Source organism: Poromitra crassiceps, assembly GCF_964638095.1.
Source record: "Poromitra crassiceps genome assembly, chromosome: 4".
In the NCBI taxonomy this organism is placed as follows: Eukaryota; Metazoa; Chordata; class Actinopteri; order Beryciformes; family Melamphaidae; genus Poromitra; species Poromitra crassiceps.
This window is the reverse complement of record NC_139626.1, coordinates 19,099,522-19,119,196: the sequence shown is the minus strand read 5'-3', so window position 1 is coordinate 19,119,196 and position 19,675 is coordinate 19,099,522. Positions and strand designations below refer to the sequence as shown.

At 45.7% G+C, this 19,675-nt stretch overlaps 1 protein-coding gene across 1 annotated transcript in view; it reads left to right on the top strand.

Moving 5' to 3' along the window:
- Positions 1-481: 481 nt before the first annotated feature.
- fmn2b (formin 2b) overlaps positions 482-19,675 on the top strand; it is a gene marked incomplete at its 5' end in the record, with an annotated part of 40,268 nt that continues 21,074 nt past the window's right edge. Inside the window, 8 exons of the mRNA XM_083635806.1 lie at positions 482-1,333; positions 2,440-3,170; positions 4,055-4,308; positions 6,047-6,234; positions 7,355-7,505; positions 10,974-11,035; positions 14,820-15,820; positions 17,697-17,841. Of these exons, the coding sequence (XP_083491932.1) occupies positions 482-1,333; positions 2,440-3,170; positions 4,055-4,308; positions 6,047-6,234; positions 7,355-7,505; positions 10,974-11,035; positions 14,820-15,820; positions 17,697-17,841 (3,384 nt within the window). The remainder of the gene's footprint in view (positions 1,334-2,439; positions 3,171-4,054; positions 4,309-6,046; positions 6,235-7,354; positions 7,506-10,973; positions 11,036-14,819; positions 15,821-17,696; positions 17,842-19,675) is intronic.

Below are 19,675 nucleotides of genomic sequence, written 5' to 3'. Positions count from 1 at the left end.
CCGATATATGTCCCGGCATCCACAGCCTCCGCTCCAGCCCCCCCTGCCACCAGCACAGCAGCACAGTAGCCGTCAGCATCATTATTCCTCTCGGCATTCTCTTCCCCCATCAGCATCCCGGTCCACCCCCAGCTCTCCCGCTCTGCTCTCCCCTCAGTGCTCCACGGAGCACGCAGCCTGCGTCACTCCATTAGGCAGATGGGGAGGGGAGGAAGAAAGAGGGCGAAAGAGGAGGGCGAGCGAGCTGTACGTTCCTCCTGCGTCAGCCTCCACATCACTGCTGCTCCTGCATTCGTCACCGGAAAACGACGAGGAAGAACAGAAACCGTCGCACAACAGGGATAACAAGCACTATCGACAGCACCACCTCGCCCAGACAACGCAAAAGCGCCAGCGGCTAGGGGCTTGCACAGACGGGAGTCGTTCTCCAAGGCATGGCCTGAGAGGAGAGCCAGGCTGCTGTCAGACGCCTGCCACCAACATGGGCAACCAGGAGGCTAAGCTAAAGAAAGCTGCAGCGGCCGCAGCAGCATCGGGGGATGGTAGCAACCTTGCATTGGATGAGGGAGGGGGGGACATGACAAAAAAGGGAGGGAAGAAAGCCCACGGCAGGCATGGAGGTAAAGGATCAGGGGGAGGATGCGCGGGGGACCACGGTGCAGGGACAGGCAAAAAGAAAAACAAATCAGAGTCCAAGTCATCTGTTTTCTCCATCCGGAAGAGAAAGAGCAACCTCAAGGGGAAAGGAGGAGCATGCTCATCAACAACAAGCTCAAAAGAGGACGTTTTAGCAGCTCAACATGACGAACTGGACGCTGGTCATTCTCTGGGCACCAAAACGCCGGACCTGTCCGCCGACGAACTGGGACAGTCGGACACAGAGGCTACTTTTGCTGAGAAGAAACCGAAAACTGAGCAAGAGAGAAAGGATGGAGACAGAGAAGGACAGAGGAAGCAGGGGGAGCAGCAGGCAGCATCCACAGAAGCCACCTCTCCCGCGGAGGAGGGGGGGCCGAAAGGAGGGAGCTCTGGCTCAGACACGGATATCTACAGCTTCCACTCGGCTGCCGACCACGAGGATCTGCTCGCGGACATCCAGCAAGCCATCAGGCTCCAGCACCAACAGCAGCAGGGGGGAATTAACTCCATCCCTGAAGGGCGGGCAGGAGAAGGGGAGAAGCAGAGGAGAGATGCAGTGGTTACCCCAGAGTTGACCCCAGAGTTAGAGCTGGGATCTGATGCACTGTCATTCCTAGAGACAGGAACTCTCTCTAATGGCCAGCCACCAACACTCTATCCCGCCTTCAGCACAGAGGAGCAGGAGGATCATCTGGTACAGCACTGACTTCATAACTAGCTACTTTTCACTACAGTACAGCACTGACTTCATAACTAGATACTTTTCACTACAGTACAGCACTGACTTCATAACTAGATACTTTTCACTACAGTACAGCACTGACTTCATAACTACGGTAGATACTTTTCACTACAGTACAGCACTGACTTCATAACTAGATACTTTTCACTACAGTACAGCACTGACTTCATAACTAGCTACTTTTCACTACAGTACAGCACTGACTTCATAACTAGCTACTTTTCAATACAGTACAGCACTGACTTCATAACTAGCTACTTTTCACTACAGTACAGCACTGACTTCATAACTAGCTACTTTTCAATACAGTACAGCACTTCATAACTAGCTACTTTTCACTACAGTACACCACTGACTTCATAACTAGCTACTTTTCACTACAGTACAGCACTTCATAACTAGCTACTTTTCACTACAGTACAGCACTTCATCATAACTAGCTACTTTTCACTACAGTACAGCACTTCATCATAACTAGCTACTTTTCACTACAGTACAGCACTGACTTCATAACTAGCTACTTTTCACTACAATACAGCACTTCATAACTAGCTACTTTTCACTACAGTACAGCACTGACTTCATAACTACCTACTTTTCACTACAGTACAGCACTGACTTCATAACTACCTACTTTTCACTACAGTACAGCACTTGTCTCAGGGTATATATCTTTTCACTACAGTACAGCACTTGTCTCAGGGTGTGAGTGTATATATACGTATATACAATTCGTACGTGCAATTCTCTTGTGCAGTCTAGTTTCCTGTGCTATTGTAGTTACAGGTGAAATATTTATATATATATTTTTTATTAGTATGGTCATTCACACGTGTGTACTCTAATTACTGTACTATATGTGTGTGGTTGTCCATTATAGTCATATATATGTACTGTAGGCAAAAGGTGTAGTGTATATCGTTTTTTAATGTTTTCTTTTTACATTTTGTTTGTCACTCTATCTTTCCTTTCTTACCTTCCTTCTACATTGACTCTTGAGCTGTGGTAACAAGTGAATTTCCCAGGTGTGGGATTAATCTTATCTTATCTTATCTTAGCAACTGAATGGAGACGAGCAGCAGGAGAAAGAGAGCGAGGCCTCTCTTTGTGTTGCCACGGGGACAAAGGACCAGCATGTTGTGGTGCAGCAGCCCCCTCATACAGCCGTCGCCGCGGCGACGAATGGGGGGACAGCAGTCATCCTCGTCACCATGACGACCAGTACTAACAGCTTCCCTGATCTCACAGCCTCGTTTGAGAGCGCTGTGGAAGCCCCAGAGGGGGAAGAGGCGGGAGGTGAAACCCAGAGGGAGGAGGAGGAGCCTGGCCTGGATGTGCCAGCACCTCCTGCAGACAGCCACAGTGAAGGCTCCAGGAGTCATGAGCCAGGAGAGGGGCTGAGCTCAGGGACGTTGTCTGAAGAAGGTGAGGGTCTCCTGGGCCCAGGGACCAGTGCCGAGTCCCTGGAGGACTGCCTGAGTGCTGCGTCTGAACCCGACCACTCTACTGGTATCAGTACCGGCGCCTCGCTTTCCGTCCAGCAACGCAGGAAGAGCAGTGTCTGTTTCTCCCAGTGGCCTCCCCAGGAGAGCCCCACATTGGCCACACGCCTCCTCAAGTCCAACCTCTCCTCTGGCTCCAGTCCCCCCACGGTCAAACCATACCCCCCCATCTTCCCATCCTACGTCAAGACCACCACCCGGCAGCTCAGCTCCCCAGGACAGTCCCCAGCCCTGTCCCCCTCCAACAGCCCCCTGTCCCAGCGCAAAGCCCACCAACACCTCCACAGGTAACCACCTACCTGTAGTGTTCCAGCACTTTAATATAATCTTTGATTTTATTCTACAGTACCTTGTAACGTATACTTTCAACATAAAATCTACTTTCAGCAGGTGATGTGAGACAGGGTTGCAGAAGAGTTGGATCTTACTTGCTCGATTTTTTTTTTAAATGGATCTAGTTTGTTGGGGAAATAGTTTGCATTTGTGTCTAACCAAGGCAGATTAAAATAATGTAGAAATGCAGTTTTAATGAATGAATATATTCTGGTCAGACAGCACCAATAACTATTCAAAGTGAGTACTGCGCCTGATGTTTTGATGTTTTGCTATGCTCTATGTATCTGCGCTGTCTCTCTGCCATGTGTTTTTGCTCCATCTGACTGGTTTTCCTTAGCCTTGCTTACTATGCACTTTAAGTCACTTTTATTTAAGGTACAGCTGTCTTAGAGGTAAAAGTAGTTTTCAAGTTTTTTAGTAACTTAAGTTTATGTACAGTCCAGGTCAATTATTGTATGCATTTTGGAATTATTACTGTGTATTTAATTGTGTGCTGTATTTATGCCACTGGATGCCCCTACATTTCCTTCAGGATTAATTATCTATCTAGTAGATCGATCGAACGATCCTTCGATCTATCTGTCTATCTATCTGTATCTGCGTTCAAACCCCCCTATTTCCACTGTGCCAGCAGAACACACGACAATGTCAGGTGATACAGTAGAACGGATACTTGAGGATGGTTACTGGTGGCCTCTAGAGGGCGGCATTGACTAGTCCGTGGCTGTACCATGGCTGCCCGGTGGGCACCGTTGCATGTACAGCATCTGTGCTGGTTCTTGTCTTTGTAGTGGACCTTGTAATGTGTGATGCATGAGATTGTAAATGTTGACAGGACGGTAGCGGCGTGTCGGCGAGTGCGTAGACAGCGCTCTGGAAGCCTCTCCCAGCCTCTGAGCCGCTCTGCTGACTGGACGGATGAGCTGGAGCTGGAGAAGAGGCTGAGGAGCAGGGAGGACGGAGGAGGCTCCAGGGGGTCAGGAGACAACCTGGGGGCTTACGGAAAAGGAGGCAGCCAGCCCATCTGTGCTACCAGAAGGTCTTCCTGTGGACAGGTTTCTACTTGCGGCTTTCAGGACGTCTTCACTGGTGAGTAGAGAGCATGGTTAGGCTTAGATTAGGGCAGCAATGTGGTCTAAAAGTTAAAGAGACCTGGGTTCAATCCCCCCCCCCCCCCCCTTCCCTACTGAAGTGTTCTTGAGCAAGACACTGAATCTCTACCAGCTCCAGGGGTGCTCTTCTGTAGCTAACTGTGACCTCTGACCTCCATGAGAAAATACTATTTCCTTACAGGAAGCAATGGAGGCTGTTATTAGTATTATTAGTCCTATAATTCCTTCTTGGCTCACTCACAATATTAATTACAACTGCAATTTTGTGTAACAATTACACAGTCTTGATTTAAAATACCCTCTGTACACACTGGATATTAGAACCTATTTGGAATGAGAAACATTTTGCTAGGGTTTGAAGAAAGTCCTCCTCCTTAAGTGACCTGACCCTAGACAGGGGGCAATAGCATAGCACTGCAATCAAACCTGCCCACCTCTTCTGACCACAGCAGTGTTGCATCACAGTGAAGCAAACCACAATCACCATCAGCACACAGGATCATCTTCTGTATGAGGGCATTACCTAACTCATTTTGACTTCAACACATTGTCTGTCTTTATCACATCATGCATGTGTACAGTAGTAGTGAGTGGGCATAGAGGAGTCTCCGCTACGCACTAGCATACTTTAGCTCTCTCTGTGTTGTGGGCTAATAGAAGCTGCTGAGTAAGCCTTGCAGGGCTGCTTTATTGTTAGTCCAGAGTCACTTTGAGCTGCTGAAGGCCCCACATCTCTGTTGCCAGATCTCACCACAGAAACACGCTACCATGGTTGCCAAGTTGCTGTTTACAAATACCTGTACCGTAACTAACACATCCGAGTTTGGAGCAATTGTGGAATTTTAAGTGGACTTTCAGGAGATTGTTTTAAAGTAGATTTGAATGAGACTGTCGTGTGAGTAAAACGGACGACGGGATGTCTGGTGCATTAGAGATTGATTGGATACATTTCTATATGTTGACCAACTTTTGATTCTGTGGTGGCTTTTTGCTTTGTGTGCCATATGCAATCAAACTCAATTTGAGAATGATTTATTGAAGTACATATATGTGTGGTGTGGTGGCCTGCAGAAACCCTTCACATGTCACTGCTGCACATGGTTGGTAATGAGCCATAGAAGGTTGAAAATGAGTTTTGCAGGTATTTTGAGTGATTTGGTTACTTTCATCTCCGTAGTACATTATGGTGAATGATTATTTTCATAAAACAAAAGGGAAAGTATTTATTTTTATGGTTTTGTTGGAATGCCACTGTAGAAAATACAACACGCATAACCGATTAAAATACTCGTAACTTTTGATCTGAGAGCTATCTCAGTCATTCAAAAGGTTATATGGGAGAGTTTCTAATTTATGGAAATGTAAACAAATCTTAATGTCAAATTCCCTCCATGTGAAGGGTTTTTGCAGACCACACATTCTATGGAGGCTTTAAGATGAGATGAAACGGTTGAACCCTGTGGGGAAACAATAGTCGGTAATTTAAGCGAATTTTATTATTTGCAAAAGGATTTCTCAAAACAGAGGTTGGCAGATAACTCATTAATTGCACGAGTTCCCCTACACTCCTGTGTGATTAGCGCCAAAGAGACGGATTTCTCTCTCTCATCCTCCCTCTTTTGGAGAGGCAGTTTTCATCTATGAATGTGCTGTCTGTAATGTCTCATCCCTCTCTTTTCTGTAATATCTCATCCCTCTCTTTTCTCTATGTGCAGGTCGAACACTCCTGGAGAAGCTGTTCCTTCAGAAGGAGCAGGAGGAGCATGAGGAGCCAGAGGACCCCGAGAGGCTGTGCTCCAGGATCCTGGCCATGGGCCTCCTACTGCCCTTCACTGACTGCTTCAGAGAGCAGCTAGGGGGCAGCACTAGCCATATCACCTCCACAGCAACAGTCAGGTTTGATGTACGTAGTGTCAATCCACCAACCAGTCTTCATCATTTCCCCTTTCTAATAGCAAATTTGTTGTTAGGTTGTCCCAAGGCAATATACATTTTGCCCCAAACTCATGTTTCCCTTTTGCCTGGGTCCTTCAGACAGACCTTGGAATCCACCCACTAAACCGAGTCGAGCTTTGGCTGCTTCTAGTCTGGCATCGCGATATGCAACAGCGATTACCTCCGATCTAGACAGTTTGTCCTGCCACTGCGTAAAGTCGTGTTCCGCGGTAGCCTGATATTCAAACTGCATCGTCAATCGTCATCACTGCAAAATCTATTATAACTGATCTAAATATCTAGATAAGAATCACTGCAAAATCTATTCTAACTGATCTAAATATCTAGAAGAGCCACTGCAAAATCTTATTATAACTGATCTAAATATCTAGAAGAGCCACTGCAAAATCTATTATAACTGATCTAAATATCTAGATAAGAGCCACTGCCAAATCTATTATAACTGATCTAAATATCTAGATAAGAATCACTGCAAAATCTATTATAACTGATCTAAATATCTAGATAAGAGCCACTGCAAAATCTTATTATAACTGATCTAAATATCTAGATAAGAATCACTGCAAAATCTTCTTATAACTGATCTAAATATCTAGATAAGAATCACTGCAAAATCTATTATAACTGATCTAAATATCTAGATAAGAGCCACTGCAAAATCTTATTATAACTGATCTAAATATCTAGATAAGAATCACTGCAAAATCTTATTATAACTGATCTAAATATCTAGATAAGAATCACTGCAAAATCTTATTATAACTGATCTAAATATCTAGATAAGAGCCACTGCAAAATCTTATTATAACTGATCTAAATATCTAGATAAGAGCCACTGCAAAATCTTATTATAACTGATCCTAGAACAGACCAGGATGGATCCTGGATTTCACAGCCAAATATCCATAACCACATCTGCCTTAACCTGTTGTCAAAAAGAGTATTGAAGTAAAGAGTATTTTCCTGGTTCAGTGTCATGGTTTACAGTATCAATTGGAATTAGTGGTGGTGCGATTGCAATTAAAAAAATAAACCATTTGAAACCGTTTTGTGTTTTGTTTCCACAGCAAGACCAGCTGTATACGTGGGCAGCAGTCAGCCAGCCCCCCCACTCCCTGGAGCCTCTAGAGGGGAGACTACCAGGACAGATCAGGGGCCTCTGGCTTCCAGCCAGGCCAGCTGCAGACGACAGGACTGGACTCAAATACACTGAGGCTGGTAAGGACAGCACAGACAGGACTGTACTCAGATACACTGAGGCTGGTAAGGACAGCACAGACAGGACTGGACTCAGATACACTGAGGCTGGTAAGGACAGCACAGACAGGACTGGACTCAGATACACTGAGGCTGGTAAGGACAGCACAGACAGGACTGGACTCAGATACACTGAGGCTGGTAAGGACAGCACAGACAGGACTGGACTGAAATACACTGAGGCTGGTAAGGACAGCACAGACAGGACTGGACTCAGATACACTGAGGCTGGTAAGGACAGCACAGACAGGACTGGACTCAGATACACTGAGGCTGGTCAGGACAGCACAGACAGGACTGGACTCAGATACACTGAGGCTGGTAAGGACAGCACAGACAGGACTGTACTCAGATACACTGAGGCTGGTAAGGACAGCACATACAGGACTGTACTCAGATACACTGAGGCTGGTAAGGACAGCACAGACAGGACTGGACTCAGATACACTGAGGCTGGTCAGGACAGCACAGACAGGACTGGACTCAGATACACTGAGGCTGGTAAGGACAGCACACAGGACTGGACTGAAATACACTGAGGCTGGTAAGGACAGCACAGACAGGACTGGACTCAGATACACTGAGGCTGGTAAGGACAGCACAGACAGGACTGGATTCAGATACACTGAGGCTGGTAAGGACAGCACAGACAGGACTGGACTGAAATACACTGAGGCTGGTAAGGACAGCACAGACAGGACTGGACTGAAATACACTGAGGCTGGTAAGGACAGCACAGACAGGACTGGACTCAGATACACTGAGGCTGGTAAGGACAGCACAGACAGGACTGGACTCAGATACACTGAGGCTGGTAAGGACAGCACAGACAGGACTGGATTCCCTCCAGCTGAAGTGCAGAAGTGAGGGGGGGAGTTTTTACCTATCTCAGTCAGAGCCCTCCCTCCAGCTGAAGTGCAGAAGTGCAGGGGGAAAGCACCTCCCCTTCTCTAACCAGGGCTGATTGTAGACTTTCTTAATGAAAATAATGCTGTAATGCATGGCTATAGACTTCAGAAGGGAATGTTAAATTGAACTGAATGAGTAGCACTGGAATGCATTCCATCAAAAAATATGTACTCTCGAGAGTGATAGATTTTATGTGAGTGCTTTGTACTTCTTTTTTTTTTACAAACCTTTTTCTTTTCCAATTTTTTCCCCCTTTTCCTGCCTGCTTTTTACTTTCTGAATTGAATTTCTCTGTCTTTATGCTTTGGCATTTTTAGAGGACACTGAAGGTGAGTATTAATTTGATTACATTATTTGTTTTTGCATTGAGCGTTGAACATTTCATCTGATGTTTTTGCTTTGTCTCAACTGACCTTCATCCAGTGTAGCACAGCAACAACGAGCGACTGTAAGAGAAGCCAAAGACTGTTAAGACTCCTAGCAGCATTTTGTCCTCACTTGTCTTTAACCTTTGACAGAGACTAACTGCATGCTCCCTAGGAATTCCACATTTAAATATTTGAATCCACAAATTATCTGAATTATTTCATTTATTTATTTTATTGCATTTTTCTTTTGCCTGTAGTGTGAAGAAATCAAAATGTCCAGCCAGGCTCCTCATGAGTAAAGCATGCTACTACATGTCCTGTTATGACTACATGTCTGCCTGTGGTGTTGTATGGTTTTCATTGTGAGTGAGTTCCATTATGTCACTAGTAGCCTGTTCTTTCTCTTCCTGGTTGGGTTATCAATACAAAACAATGCCGAGGAGATTGATACTCCTGCATACTCTTTGTACTCGAGGGTATGGATGGTATTCCAGTTGATACATGTATGTTAGTCTCACGTGGTCAGACCCGCCGACAGCTGGCTACTGCGAGACTACATGTATGTATACATGGCTATCTGGCTATGCAAGCAGCTGATTGGCTTGCAGGTAATTCTAGGTTCCTACACGGGTATGGAAATTGTAGAAAAATACAACTGTTGTTCAGTATGTAGAGTCTAATTAATGGCCATGTTACAAATCCAGGCAAGAATATCGCTGCAAGCGGCAATGAAAGGCGTTCAAGCATCCACTACCAGGCAAGCTCGTGCTTGGACAGATGAAGCCTATGCGGAAGTGATGAAATCTGTATGAAATCCATGACTTCACAACAGGATTAAAAGTGTTTACAGCCTCGTTCAAAAAACGGTTTTGGTCTATATAGCTAATTTCACCTTTCATGACAACTGTACAGGGGGTGAATTTGTAGATAACTCACTCGTTTAGAGTAAAACAGATGAGAGAAAAGACTGGCTTCAAAACATGAGTCCACAAACCAATGGGTGACGTCACGGTGACTCATCCATATTATTTACCGTATATGATCTATGGGGCCACGCCCTATCAACATTTTTTAAATGTATATCTTCAAAACGACAGTTGATATCAACAACAATACACCACAGTGGCCAACAGATTAGACTGTGGTTGTACTGCTCATCTTCCAGGTGTGAATGTGAACAGGGCGCTCCTGAAAACGAGAGCATTGCTCTCAGTGAGACTCTCCCTGTATATATAAAGGTAAAGAAACAAACAACCTTTTAACAACTTTTAATGAGATGGGTCTGTAGATGCCACATAAAAACAATTGGGGGATCACATTCACAAATCAACCTGCTGTTATCAAGTGTTTAATATTTTGGTGAAATTAGTTTAAATTGAGAAAAAGAAAATGTAGGCTACAGTACAGGACTCACCGTTTGACCGATCTGAACACCCTTTGAAAAACTTCTACCATCTACAGAACGGATGTGAAAATGTTGGTAGCAGATGAATGAAGACTTGTGGAGATATAGAGGGCGACCAACCGCTCCTGAGCGGACGCTCGGATGAATTCTTGGGTCGGCCGTCGTCAGGCTGTCTCACAGCTGAAGCAGATCCAGTGAGCGTTTTGCTCACTGCGCCTAACCATACAGTAGATCCACCTGACAGGTCGAGCTGTGGCAACAGCATACCTGCCTCTTTGATGTTAATTCCTCCTATCATGACGGATATGAACGGGGTCGTTGATCTTGATCAGCTGCCTAATTTTTATGCCTCCGCCGGCGATAGCTGGGAGGATGTGTCCGTGGGAGAATGTCCATGTAAAATGACCATCTACTTGACATGGATCTCTTTTAGAGTTTGTCTTTTGCTTCCTTTAGTCCACAATTGATCTGTTCAATTAATTTAATTAAAATGAACAAAAAACAAACAAAAAAAGGGCTATATCAACAGAACACAGTTGAACAGTTCATAAGTAACAATACAGTATCTCTGCCTCCCATACCTTGTCCCTTCATTTCTCACGTGCATAATGTACCATAATGCTAATATTCCTATATGCTTATTCACAATTACATACCTGTAGATACCAGAATAATAAGAATAATCTGAATACTGTTTCTGTAGTAGTTACCTGACCTGCAGGTCGGTCTGTCTGTCTGTTTTTCTAGAACACCAAGCAGCCATCTTTGGCTTGAAGCGACAACAGGTGGAGGAGATCCAAGATCTTCAGGTCAGTCTTTTGTATTTTCACTCCTTAACATGTATGTGTATCAGTGAAGTATCAACCAAAACAGAAAGACGACTCACTTGGAATCGTCCTACTTGTTTTTGCCACTTCTCCAAAGCTGTTCATCTGATTCACATGAAAGAGGCTTACTACTTTTTTTTTTTTGTTCAAAGTTTTTTTATTCGTTTTCTGTATATCATACAAAATACAGATTTAAATACACTTGACACTTTTAAACAAAAACCCATCCCACGAGAACCCCTAGCCTATTACACCACATACATCATGTTATACATCACAGTATATCAATACACAAAGACACACAGAAGAAAAAAGAAAAAAACACAACAACAACAAAAACAGATTACCGTAATGAAAATAAATATATGAGAGAGAGGGGGGGGGGGTAAATCTATACATTTGAAATGCTTGAAGCGTCCATTTTCTCTACCTGGTCCAGTACTGGCTGCCAGATGGTATAAAAGTCGAGAGCACAACCCCTTGTAGCGTATCGGATTTTTTCTAGGGTTAGATGATACATAAGATCTCTGACCCAGTGATTGAAAGTTGGAGGAAACTTGTCTTTCCATTTAAGGAGTACAAGTCTTCTAGCCAGAAGTGTACCAAACGCTATCATCTTTTTACTGCATTGGTTGAGGGAGAGATCATGCGGGACCACACCAAAGATTGCAATTATGGCAAGAGGTTCAATGGATATTTCCAGTATATCAGAATTTTCTTTAAATATGGAATGCCAAAAATCTACTAATTTTGGGCAAAGCCAAAACATATGTGATAAAGTGGCTGGGGTTGTTTGACAGCGATCACAATTAGGATCCATGTTTGGTGTAAATTTGGCCAATCTCGCCCTGGACCAATGCAGTCTATGTACAATCTTGAATTGTATGACTTTATGTTTTAAACAGATTGAAGAGGAGAATATTTTTTCTAATATGGACTCCCATACATCCTCAGAAAGATCTGTATCTAATTCTTCCTCCCATTGATTTTTTAAATGTATCAAGGGTTCTAGATTGTGAGAGTTGAGTGAGTTATAGATCCTTCCAATACTAGAGGCTTACTCAGTGTGCGAACTATACAGTGGCTTTCGGGGGAGCCGACTTTTGAGGGGCTCAAATTCATAAAAGGGCACTACAGCCGCCGTCCGAAGGGCGGCGGCGGAAATTTGAGGCAATTTGAAGGCCAATTTAGGGGTATAACTCATTTTAAATCAGCACGCTCAAAGACACGGATACAGCTCTTGTCTGTTCCACTTTTCTCTCCAAGAGAGAAAAGCGCGCTGCGCACACAGAGAGGGAGGGACGGAGGGTGAGGGAGCACAAGGCGAAACGGGCGCACTGCTCTCCATATACACACTGCATCCACAAGAACATGATATCTCTGCCCAACACTTTTATCCACTCCATAACGCACATGTCCCACTCACTGTGAAGTTCCTGACGCATTCCATCTCACAAACAGTCCTCCATATGCGGGAGGACTCGGAGGTAGGCTATTCCAGCTTCACCTCGTCGTCACTGTTTCCACATCTGCGTTTGAAGTAGAAGCGACTTGTTGCTGTTCAACTGACGGCTGCTTCCATTTCTTCGTGAATGTAAAGTTTGTCAAACTGCCTTGTTTTCTTTTTGACATCTTGCTGTTAAATCTGACCTGCCCGCGTGAGTGACGTTTGATTTGCACCTGCGCCGCCATGCTTCGATGTGGTGATGATAAGAATAACATGCATGTCGGTATGGGCTTACAGTGAATTTGACAGTGATTGAGCACACCAATCATACGATTAAAATAGCGTAATTTTACGCATTATTCACTATGAAGGTACAGAAAAAGAAATAGAAAATACATGGGGTAATATATATTAGTCAATAATTTAGAGACCCCCCCAAATTTCACAAGTCAGCCTTTCAGGGGGTCTACTACTTCTTTAAGGGGAGCCAAAGCCCCCCCAGCTCCCCCGTAGTTCGCACCCTGGGCTTACTACTTAACAAAATCTCCATGGATATGTAAATCAAAACTGAGCGTGTGGTATATTGAAATGTGCAGCTGCAAATAGTTTGATAAATTGACAATGTGACATGTTCAAGACTGTTTGATCAATCTCTATCAAACTAAAGACAGATGTCTGTAAAGTCATGTTTAAATTGATTAGTAGAGGGCACTAATGCATAATATTATACAGTAATATTTTATTTCTGAGGCTTTTAACATACAGTAGGTTGGACTGTCAGGAAACGTGTATTTCCCCACCCAAACACATCAAAGGGATTGGCCTAGTGGTTAAGGCATTGGTCTACTAAGCAAGTTTGCATCAATCAGTGCAATCAGAATATTGTATATGACGATAGATTTAGCACTTTAGTTAAGAGTTGGGTACCACCGTCACTTCACTGCAACAATGTTATGGGTTTGAGTCGAGTTTGTGTGTGGAGTTTGCATTTTCTCCCCGTGTCCATGAGACATGCAGGGCAGGTGAATTGGAGAACCTAAATTGCCAGCCCCCGTTCACTATACGCCGAAGCAATGCTCTATCTACGCTGAACCAACAATTTTCATTTAGGCGTCCTTGTTAACGGGCGAAGCCATTCACACCACCCGCACGCGTGTGTCACACTGAAGCCACGCCGAAGCCAAGCTCACGCCTTGCTCAATCGATCGTTTAGGATTCACGCCTATTTTCCAAGCGTGACGCGTGAAGCTTGAAGCTGCCAGGCATGAAGTCAATGGGAGTTGTGGGTGGGTTCAAGGCGTGCCGAGGAGGCGCTGAGAGGAAAAGAGAAGGCTTCTTGTGTGAACGGTGATGTCAAAACAGAAATGTTTAAATAATATTCCTACCATATCTCTTTTTATTAGAGTTAAATTAGCTTGTCATCAATTTAGACACCAGAAATGTGTCACGATATGATGATGATGATAATAATAAAAAAGGGCTTTACAGAGAATATATATAATGTTTATTTTGTCTGAGGATAAGCCCCTTGAGATGCAGCATCTCGTTTACGAGGGGGTCCTCGAACACAATACATGAAACATTTCAGGAATACAAAACAAAGGTAACATTCAACGAAACAATTAACAAATACACATATATAAATGCTCTCCCACCATCCCAAGCATCAAGTAATCTATACAGACATCAATACAAACGAGGCTTTCCCACATAGTTAAGTATAGACTATATTATATAGACATATACTAGACATAGAATAACAGACAATCAAAAACAAGAACAACTCGATTTAAGAAAAACAAACAATGAAGTCTTGAAGATATGAAAAGAAGTAATTGATCTAAATGTATATGTCTAGCTAAGCACTGTCAAACAGGATTGAACAATCTTATATTGGCGGGAGACAGTGAGGGGGGGAGATGGGAGGGGAGAGAATGGTGAGGGGAAAGGGGGGCGGAGAATGGAGAGAACGGGGGAGGGAGCCTCCTGTTGGCCAGGATGGAATTACAACCAGAACCAGAGAAAGGAGAGAACAGGAGGGAGGGAGGGGGAGAAGAGAGAGAGCACTTCAGAAGAGTTGAAATTGTTTCAAGGTTCAGCGCTCACGGCTGAAAGCGCTAATTCTCCATTGGAATTAATGACAGATCAGCACCAGCGCTCTTGTTAGAGGTATTTGGTAGACAGGGATGTATCGTGTGTAGCGTCTTTGAGTTCTTGTAAAGTGCTATAAGTCCCATTTAATTTTTAATTAACATTTCTGTATTATAAATAAACAGCATCTCTCCCTCATCACATCTCAGCGTTCTCCCTTATTAACAGGAGGAATGCGTCCTAAAGACGGTAAAACTGAAGGAGGAACACATCAACGTCATCCAACAGCTAGAACAAACCATCGAAGACCTCAGGACCAAGATCGCGGAACTGGAGCAACAGCCTCCTCTGTTGGACAGGGATGGAATTACGACCAGCACCAGAGACCAGGAGTGTGGTGGAGAGGAAGACCTCCTGAAGGCTGTTTGTGATGTTCACCTCCAGACAGAAGCAGCGATGAGTTTAGGTTGCCTGGAGGCCAAGTCGGTCCAGACCTCGCCCATGGACGACAGCTTTAAGTTCAAAGTGCCTTGTAGTGAGGCTGTGGTAGTGAGTGGTAATGCTCTGCTGCAGCCCACGGCCAGTCAAGCAGGTTTTCCATGTTCATGCCAACAGCAGCAGCAGCCTCCCCCACCTCCACCTCCCCTTCCAGGAGGAGCAATGCCACCTCCTCCAGGACTTACAGTGGCACCTCCTCCGCCTCCGCCACCACCACTTCCTCCGCCACTCCCCGGCTCAGCCATCCCCCCTCCGCCTCCTCCCCCTTTGCCAGGCATGCCTGGACCCCCACCTCCACCCCCTCCTCCTCTCCCCGGTGGCCTTGCTCCTCCTCCTCCACCACCACCTCCCTTACCAGGGATGGGAGGCCCACCTCCCCCACCACCACCACCTCCCTTACCAGGGATGGGAGGCCCACCACCTCCTCCACCACCACCTCCCTTACCAGGGATGGGAGGCCCACCTCCCCCACCACCACCACCTCCCTTACCAGGGATGGGAGGCCCTCCTCCACCACCACCACCACCAGGTTGTGGGCCTCCACCTCCCCCTCCTCCTCCGGGAGGTATCTTTTGTCCTCCAGGGGCCCTGGGCTTCCTACCTCCTCCTCTTCCACTGGGGCTGTATGCTCTGGGTCTGCCCCAGGAGAAACCCCCCAGGAAGGCTGTGGTGGAGCCACCCAGACCCATGAAGCCTCTCTACTGGACCAGGATCCAGCTGCACGCCAAAAAGTAAAGATGGTGCTGATGTTAGGCCAGATGGCTTCAAGACAGAGCTGCAATTAATTTACATTTACATGCATCTTGAGTGCAAATGTATGATCACATACTCTGCAGCAAGAAGTGGCTCCACAAAAATGGGATTTCATACGGTGGCTTTCTAAAATCCACTTTGAACATCTCAGAAACAGAAATCTCAATTTTCAAGACCTTCATTCACCCTGCTGCACAAGCAATTTTCTCATAGACCATGTGGCATCCAACACACCAAAACTAAATTTAAAAATAAAAGTGTGTTTGGGTTTGATCTGTGTAGCACTCTGTTCAGAATGGATTTTAACAACAAAATAAAACTTATTTTCCAAATCTTAGAAGCCATGGTGATATCAGATTCTGTCTCGACCAGCTACTTCCTGCTACACTGTATGTAGTCAGATTTCCTCCAAGGGTTTGAATGGATCTCATTCACTCTCAAGATACACACTCGAGTGAATGCAAAATTGCAGCACCATCTTGAGGATAACTGATGATGATACATTGTTGCTGTAAATATAAATGTCTAAAAGTTATGTCTACGTTGATGCTGTAAATATAAATGTGTCTAAAAGTTATGTGACCAGTTGGCCTTGTACATCAGTGATCTCATTATCAATCTGGGAACCCAGAGTCTTATCAGTCTGACAACTAATAGAGACACTGCGGAGCGCATCGTCATTCAGAAACCACGACCAAAACGGGCGGAAACAAAAACTGCACCAAATCCTGGCATTCTCCTATGTCACGTGTTGCACACAAAGATCATATATTGGAAGATGAACACTCCAACTTCTTTGACAGCTAGATCCACATTTCTCTTCTCACCAATTCTCAATGGCTTCCTTGTTTTACTCGAGAGTACAAAAAAACTAATTGGCAATTTTTTACATTTGTTGTCTGCGCAGCCCACCACACAACAGCTTTTAGCTGTTTAATTCAAGGAAAATGACACTGGTGTATGGAAGTGAATGGAGAGCTTTCCCCCATGATGGGCGTGGCCTATTTCATGCAGTGTCTCTATGACTGCTGATATTTCGGGGTTTCCGCGGCCCCTTCTGTCATTGTTTACAGTCCAGCGACGTCTCATATGCAGCTATTTATTATTATTAGCTGAAATGTCATGTGGACGTACAATCGATCAGCTCCAACTCCATTCTCGCCTCAATTAGACTGAAAACAATAACCGCGCCGCACGGAAGCAGAAGTCTTGGTGCGGACATCCGCTCTACAGCGGAAAACCCGGGAATATTAGCCCTGTGTCCAGTGGCGGACTGCATAATCGGGCACGTCGGGCAAATGCCCGGTGGCCTGGCCTGGCCTGGCCTGCCCAAAATGTTTTTTTTTTTTTTTTTTTTTTTTGCAGGCCAGGCCAGGCCACTCACTGAACAGCAGGCCAGGCGCCGCCTACTGGTTTACTAGTGGTTTTATTACTTTATTCAGGTTTAAAGTGGGTGCATCTCATTGTAAAATTGGACTTGGCCCAAATTGGGCTTCAAATGGCCCAAATTGGGCTTCAAACGGCCCAAATCGGGCTTCAAACAGCCCAAATCTGGCTTTAAACGACCCAAATCTGGCTTCAAACGGCCCAAATTGGGCTTCAAACGGCCCAAATTGAGCTTCAAACGCCCCAAATTTTTCGTCGCCGCCCTTTGGACGCCGGCACGCGCATCGGCCTGTATTGGCCTGGCCTGCTTGGTATCTAATGCCCGGCCTGAATTATGATCCCAGTTCGCCCCTGCCTGTGTCCCAGAGTCATATTAGTCGTCAGACTGATGGACTCTGGGTGCCCAGATTGCATCATCATAACCTTAATTTATTTGGCATTTCTAATTGCTGCCGCTGTGTTTCTCAGGGATGTGCCTTCCGCGTTGGTGTGGGAGAAAATGGAGGAGCCCGATGTGGACTTCCAGGAGTTTGTGGAGTTGTTCGCCAAAACGGCTGTTAAGGAGAAGAAGAAGCCTCTGTCAGACACAATTACCAAGTCCAAGGCCAAACAGGTCAGTATGTGTATGCTGCTTGCATCCATATATGTATATGAATGTAGCAATAAATAAAAAGGAGAGTAAATTATGACCTCCAGCTGGTGATCATCATAAGGTAGTGTTTCTCGATGGTGGTTTTAAAGTTCCCCAAGGGGCGTTCAGAAAATGTCGAGGGGGCGCTGGAAGCAATATTTTTGAAAGGGGGGGGGGGGGGGGGGGGGGCATGGGGCATGTTTGTTTAAGGCGAGGTACACCAAAGATTTGCAACGAGACAAGTTGAAACTTTTAGAAATACTTGTGGTCTGCAATATTCTAAGTGCTGGCCATGACTGCATATCAATCTCCTCCATCGCTGATGTTGTCTTCTGTGATGGAGGAATTCTGCTCCACAATTGTTCCTATGGTGTGGAGGCAAAGATGATACATGATCTCCTTTCTGCCACCAGTAACCATACGTACACACGCATACGCCGTTACCACAGCAACCAATGAAGGCAAAGATGATACATCTCCTTTCTGCCACCAGAAACCATATGTACACACACGTACGCCGTTACCACAGCAACCAATGCAGATGGCTTAAGGTGCCTGAACACACAAGTCCGGCATGATCAAATAACAGTGTGGACAGTCTGTCCTAAAGATCGGATTTGAGAATTTGAGTCTGGGAGGAGTTTCTGCAAGCGGGACAAATGGAGGATATTTCTCCATGTGGAAAACATATAGCGAAGGTAAACACTGCCCATCTGGTTATATTAACGACATTATGATACAAAGTGGGTTGATAATCGGCAAAGCCATCGTTTAACTATGCTGTTCGTGGACTACAGCTCAGCATTCAACACCATAGTACCCTCCAGGCTGGTACGCAAGCTCAAGGATCTGGGACTAAACACAGCAATGTGCGACTGGATCCTGGATTTCCTGACAGACCGCCGCCAGGTGGTGAGGGTGGGCAACCTCACCTCCTCACCACTGACCATCAGCATAGGAGTGCCCCAGGGGTGCGTCTCCAGCCCCTTCTGCTACGACCTCTACACCCACGACTGCGTGGCGACTCAAACTTCGAACACCATCGTGAAGTTTGCAGACGACACAGCGGTCGTGGGGCTGATCTCGGGGGGCGACGAGACGGCCTACAGAGAGGAGGTGGGGGCCCTGGAACAATGGTGCCAGGACAACCGCCTCTCTCTGAACGTCTCCAAGACAAAGGAGATCATTGTAGACTACAGGAGGGGGGGGGGGCACACACCCCCCAATCACCATCAACGGCACAGTGGTGGAAAGGGTGGACAGCTTCAAGTACCTGGGAGTCAACATCCACCAGGACCTGACTTGGGCCGGCCACACCGCCACTGTTGTCAAAAAGGCCCAACAGCGAATACACGGACTCAGGCGCCTGAAGAAATTTGGGCTAAGGCCAGAAATCCTTAGGGACTTCTACAGAGGCACCATTGAAAGCCTGCTGACTGGCTGCTTCACCACCTGGTACGGGAACTGTACCACCATGGACCGCAGGGCGCTACGGAGAGTGAGACGCGCGGCCCAGCACGTAACAGGATGTGAGTTGCCAGAACTGCATGAACTGTATAAACAGCGGTGCCTCAGGAGGTCCCTGAAGATCATCAAAGACACAAACCATCCCCACAACAGCCTGTTCTCCCTGTTACCCTCAGGGAGAAGATACAGGGTTCCAAAAGCACGCACAAATCGCTTGAGGAACAGTTTCTTCCCGCAGGCCACGAGACTCCTTAACATACACAAATAGTGTAGTAGCCGTGTTGAATCTGTCTGTGCCAGCAGGCGGAGCTGGCCAGGGAGAAGAAATCACACCTGTGCGTCATGACCC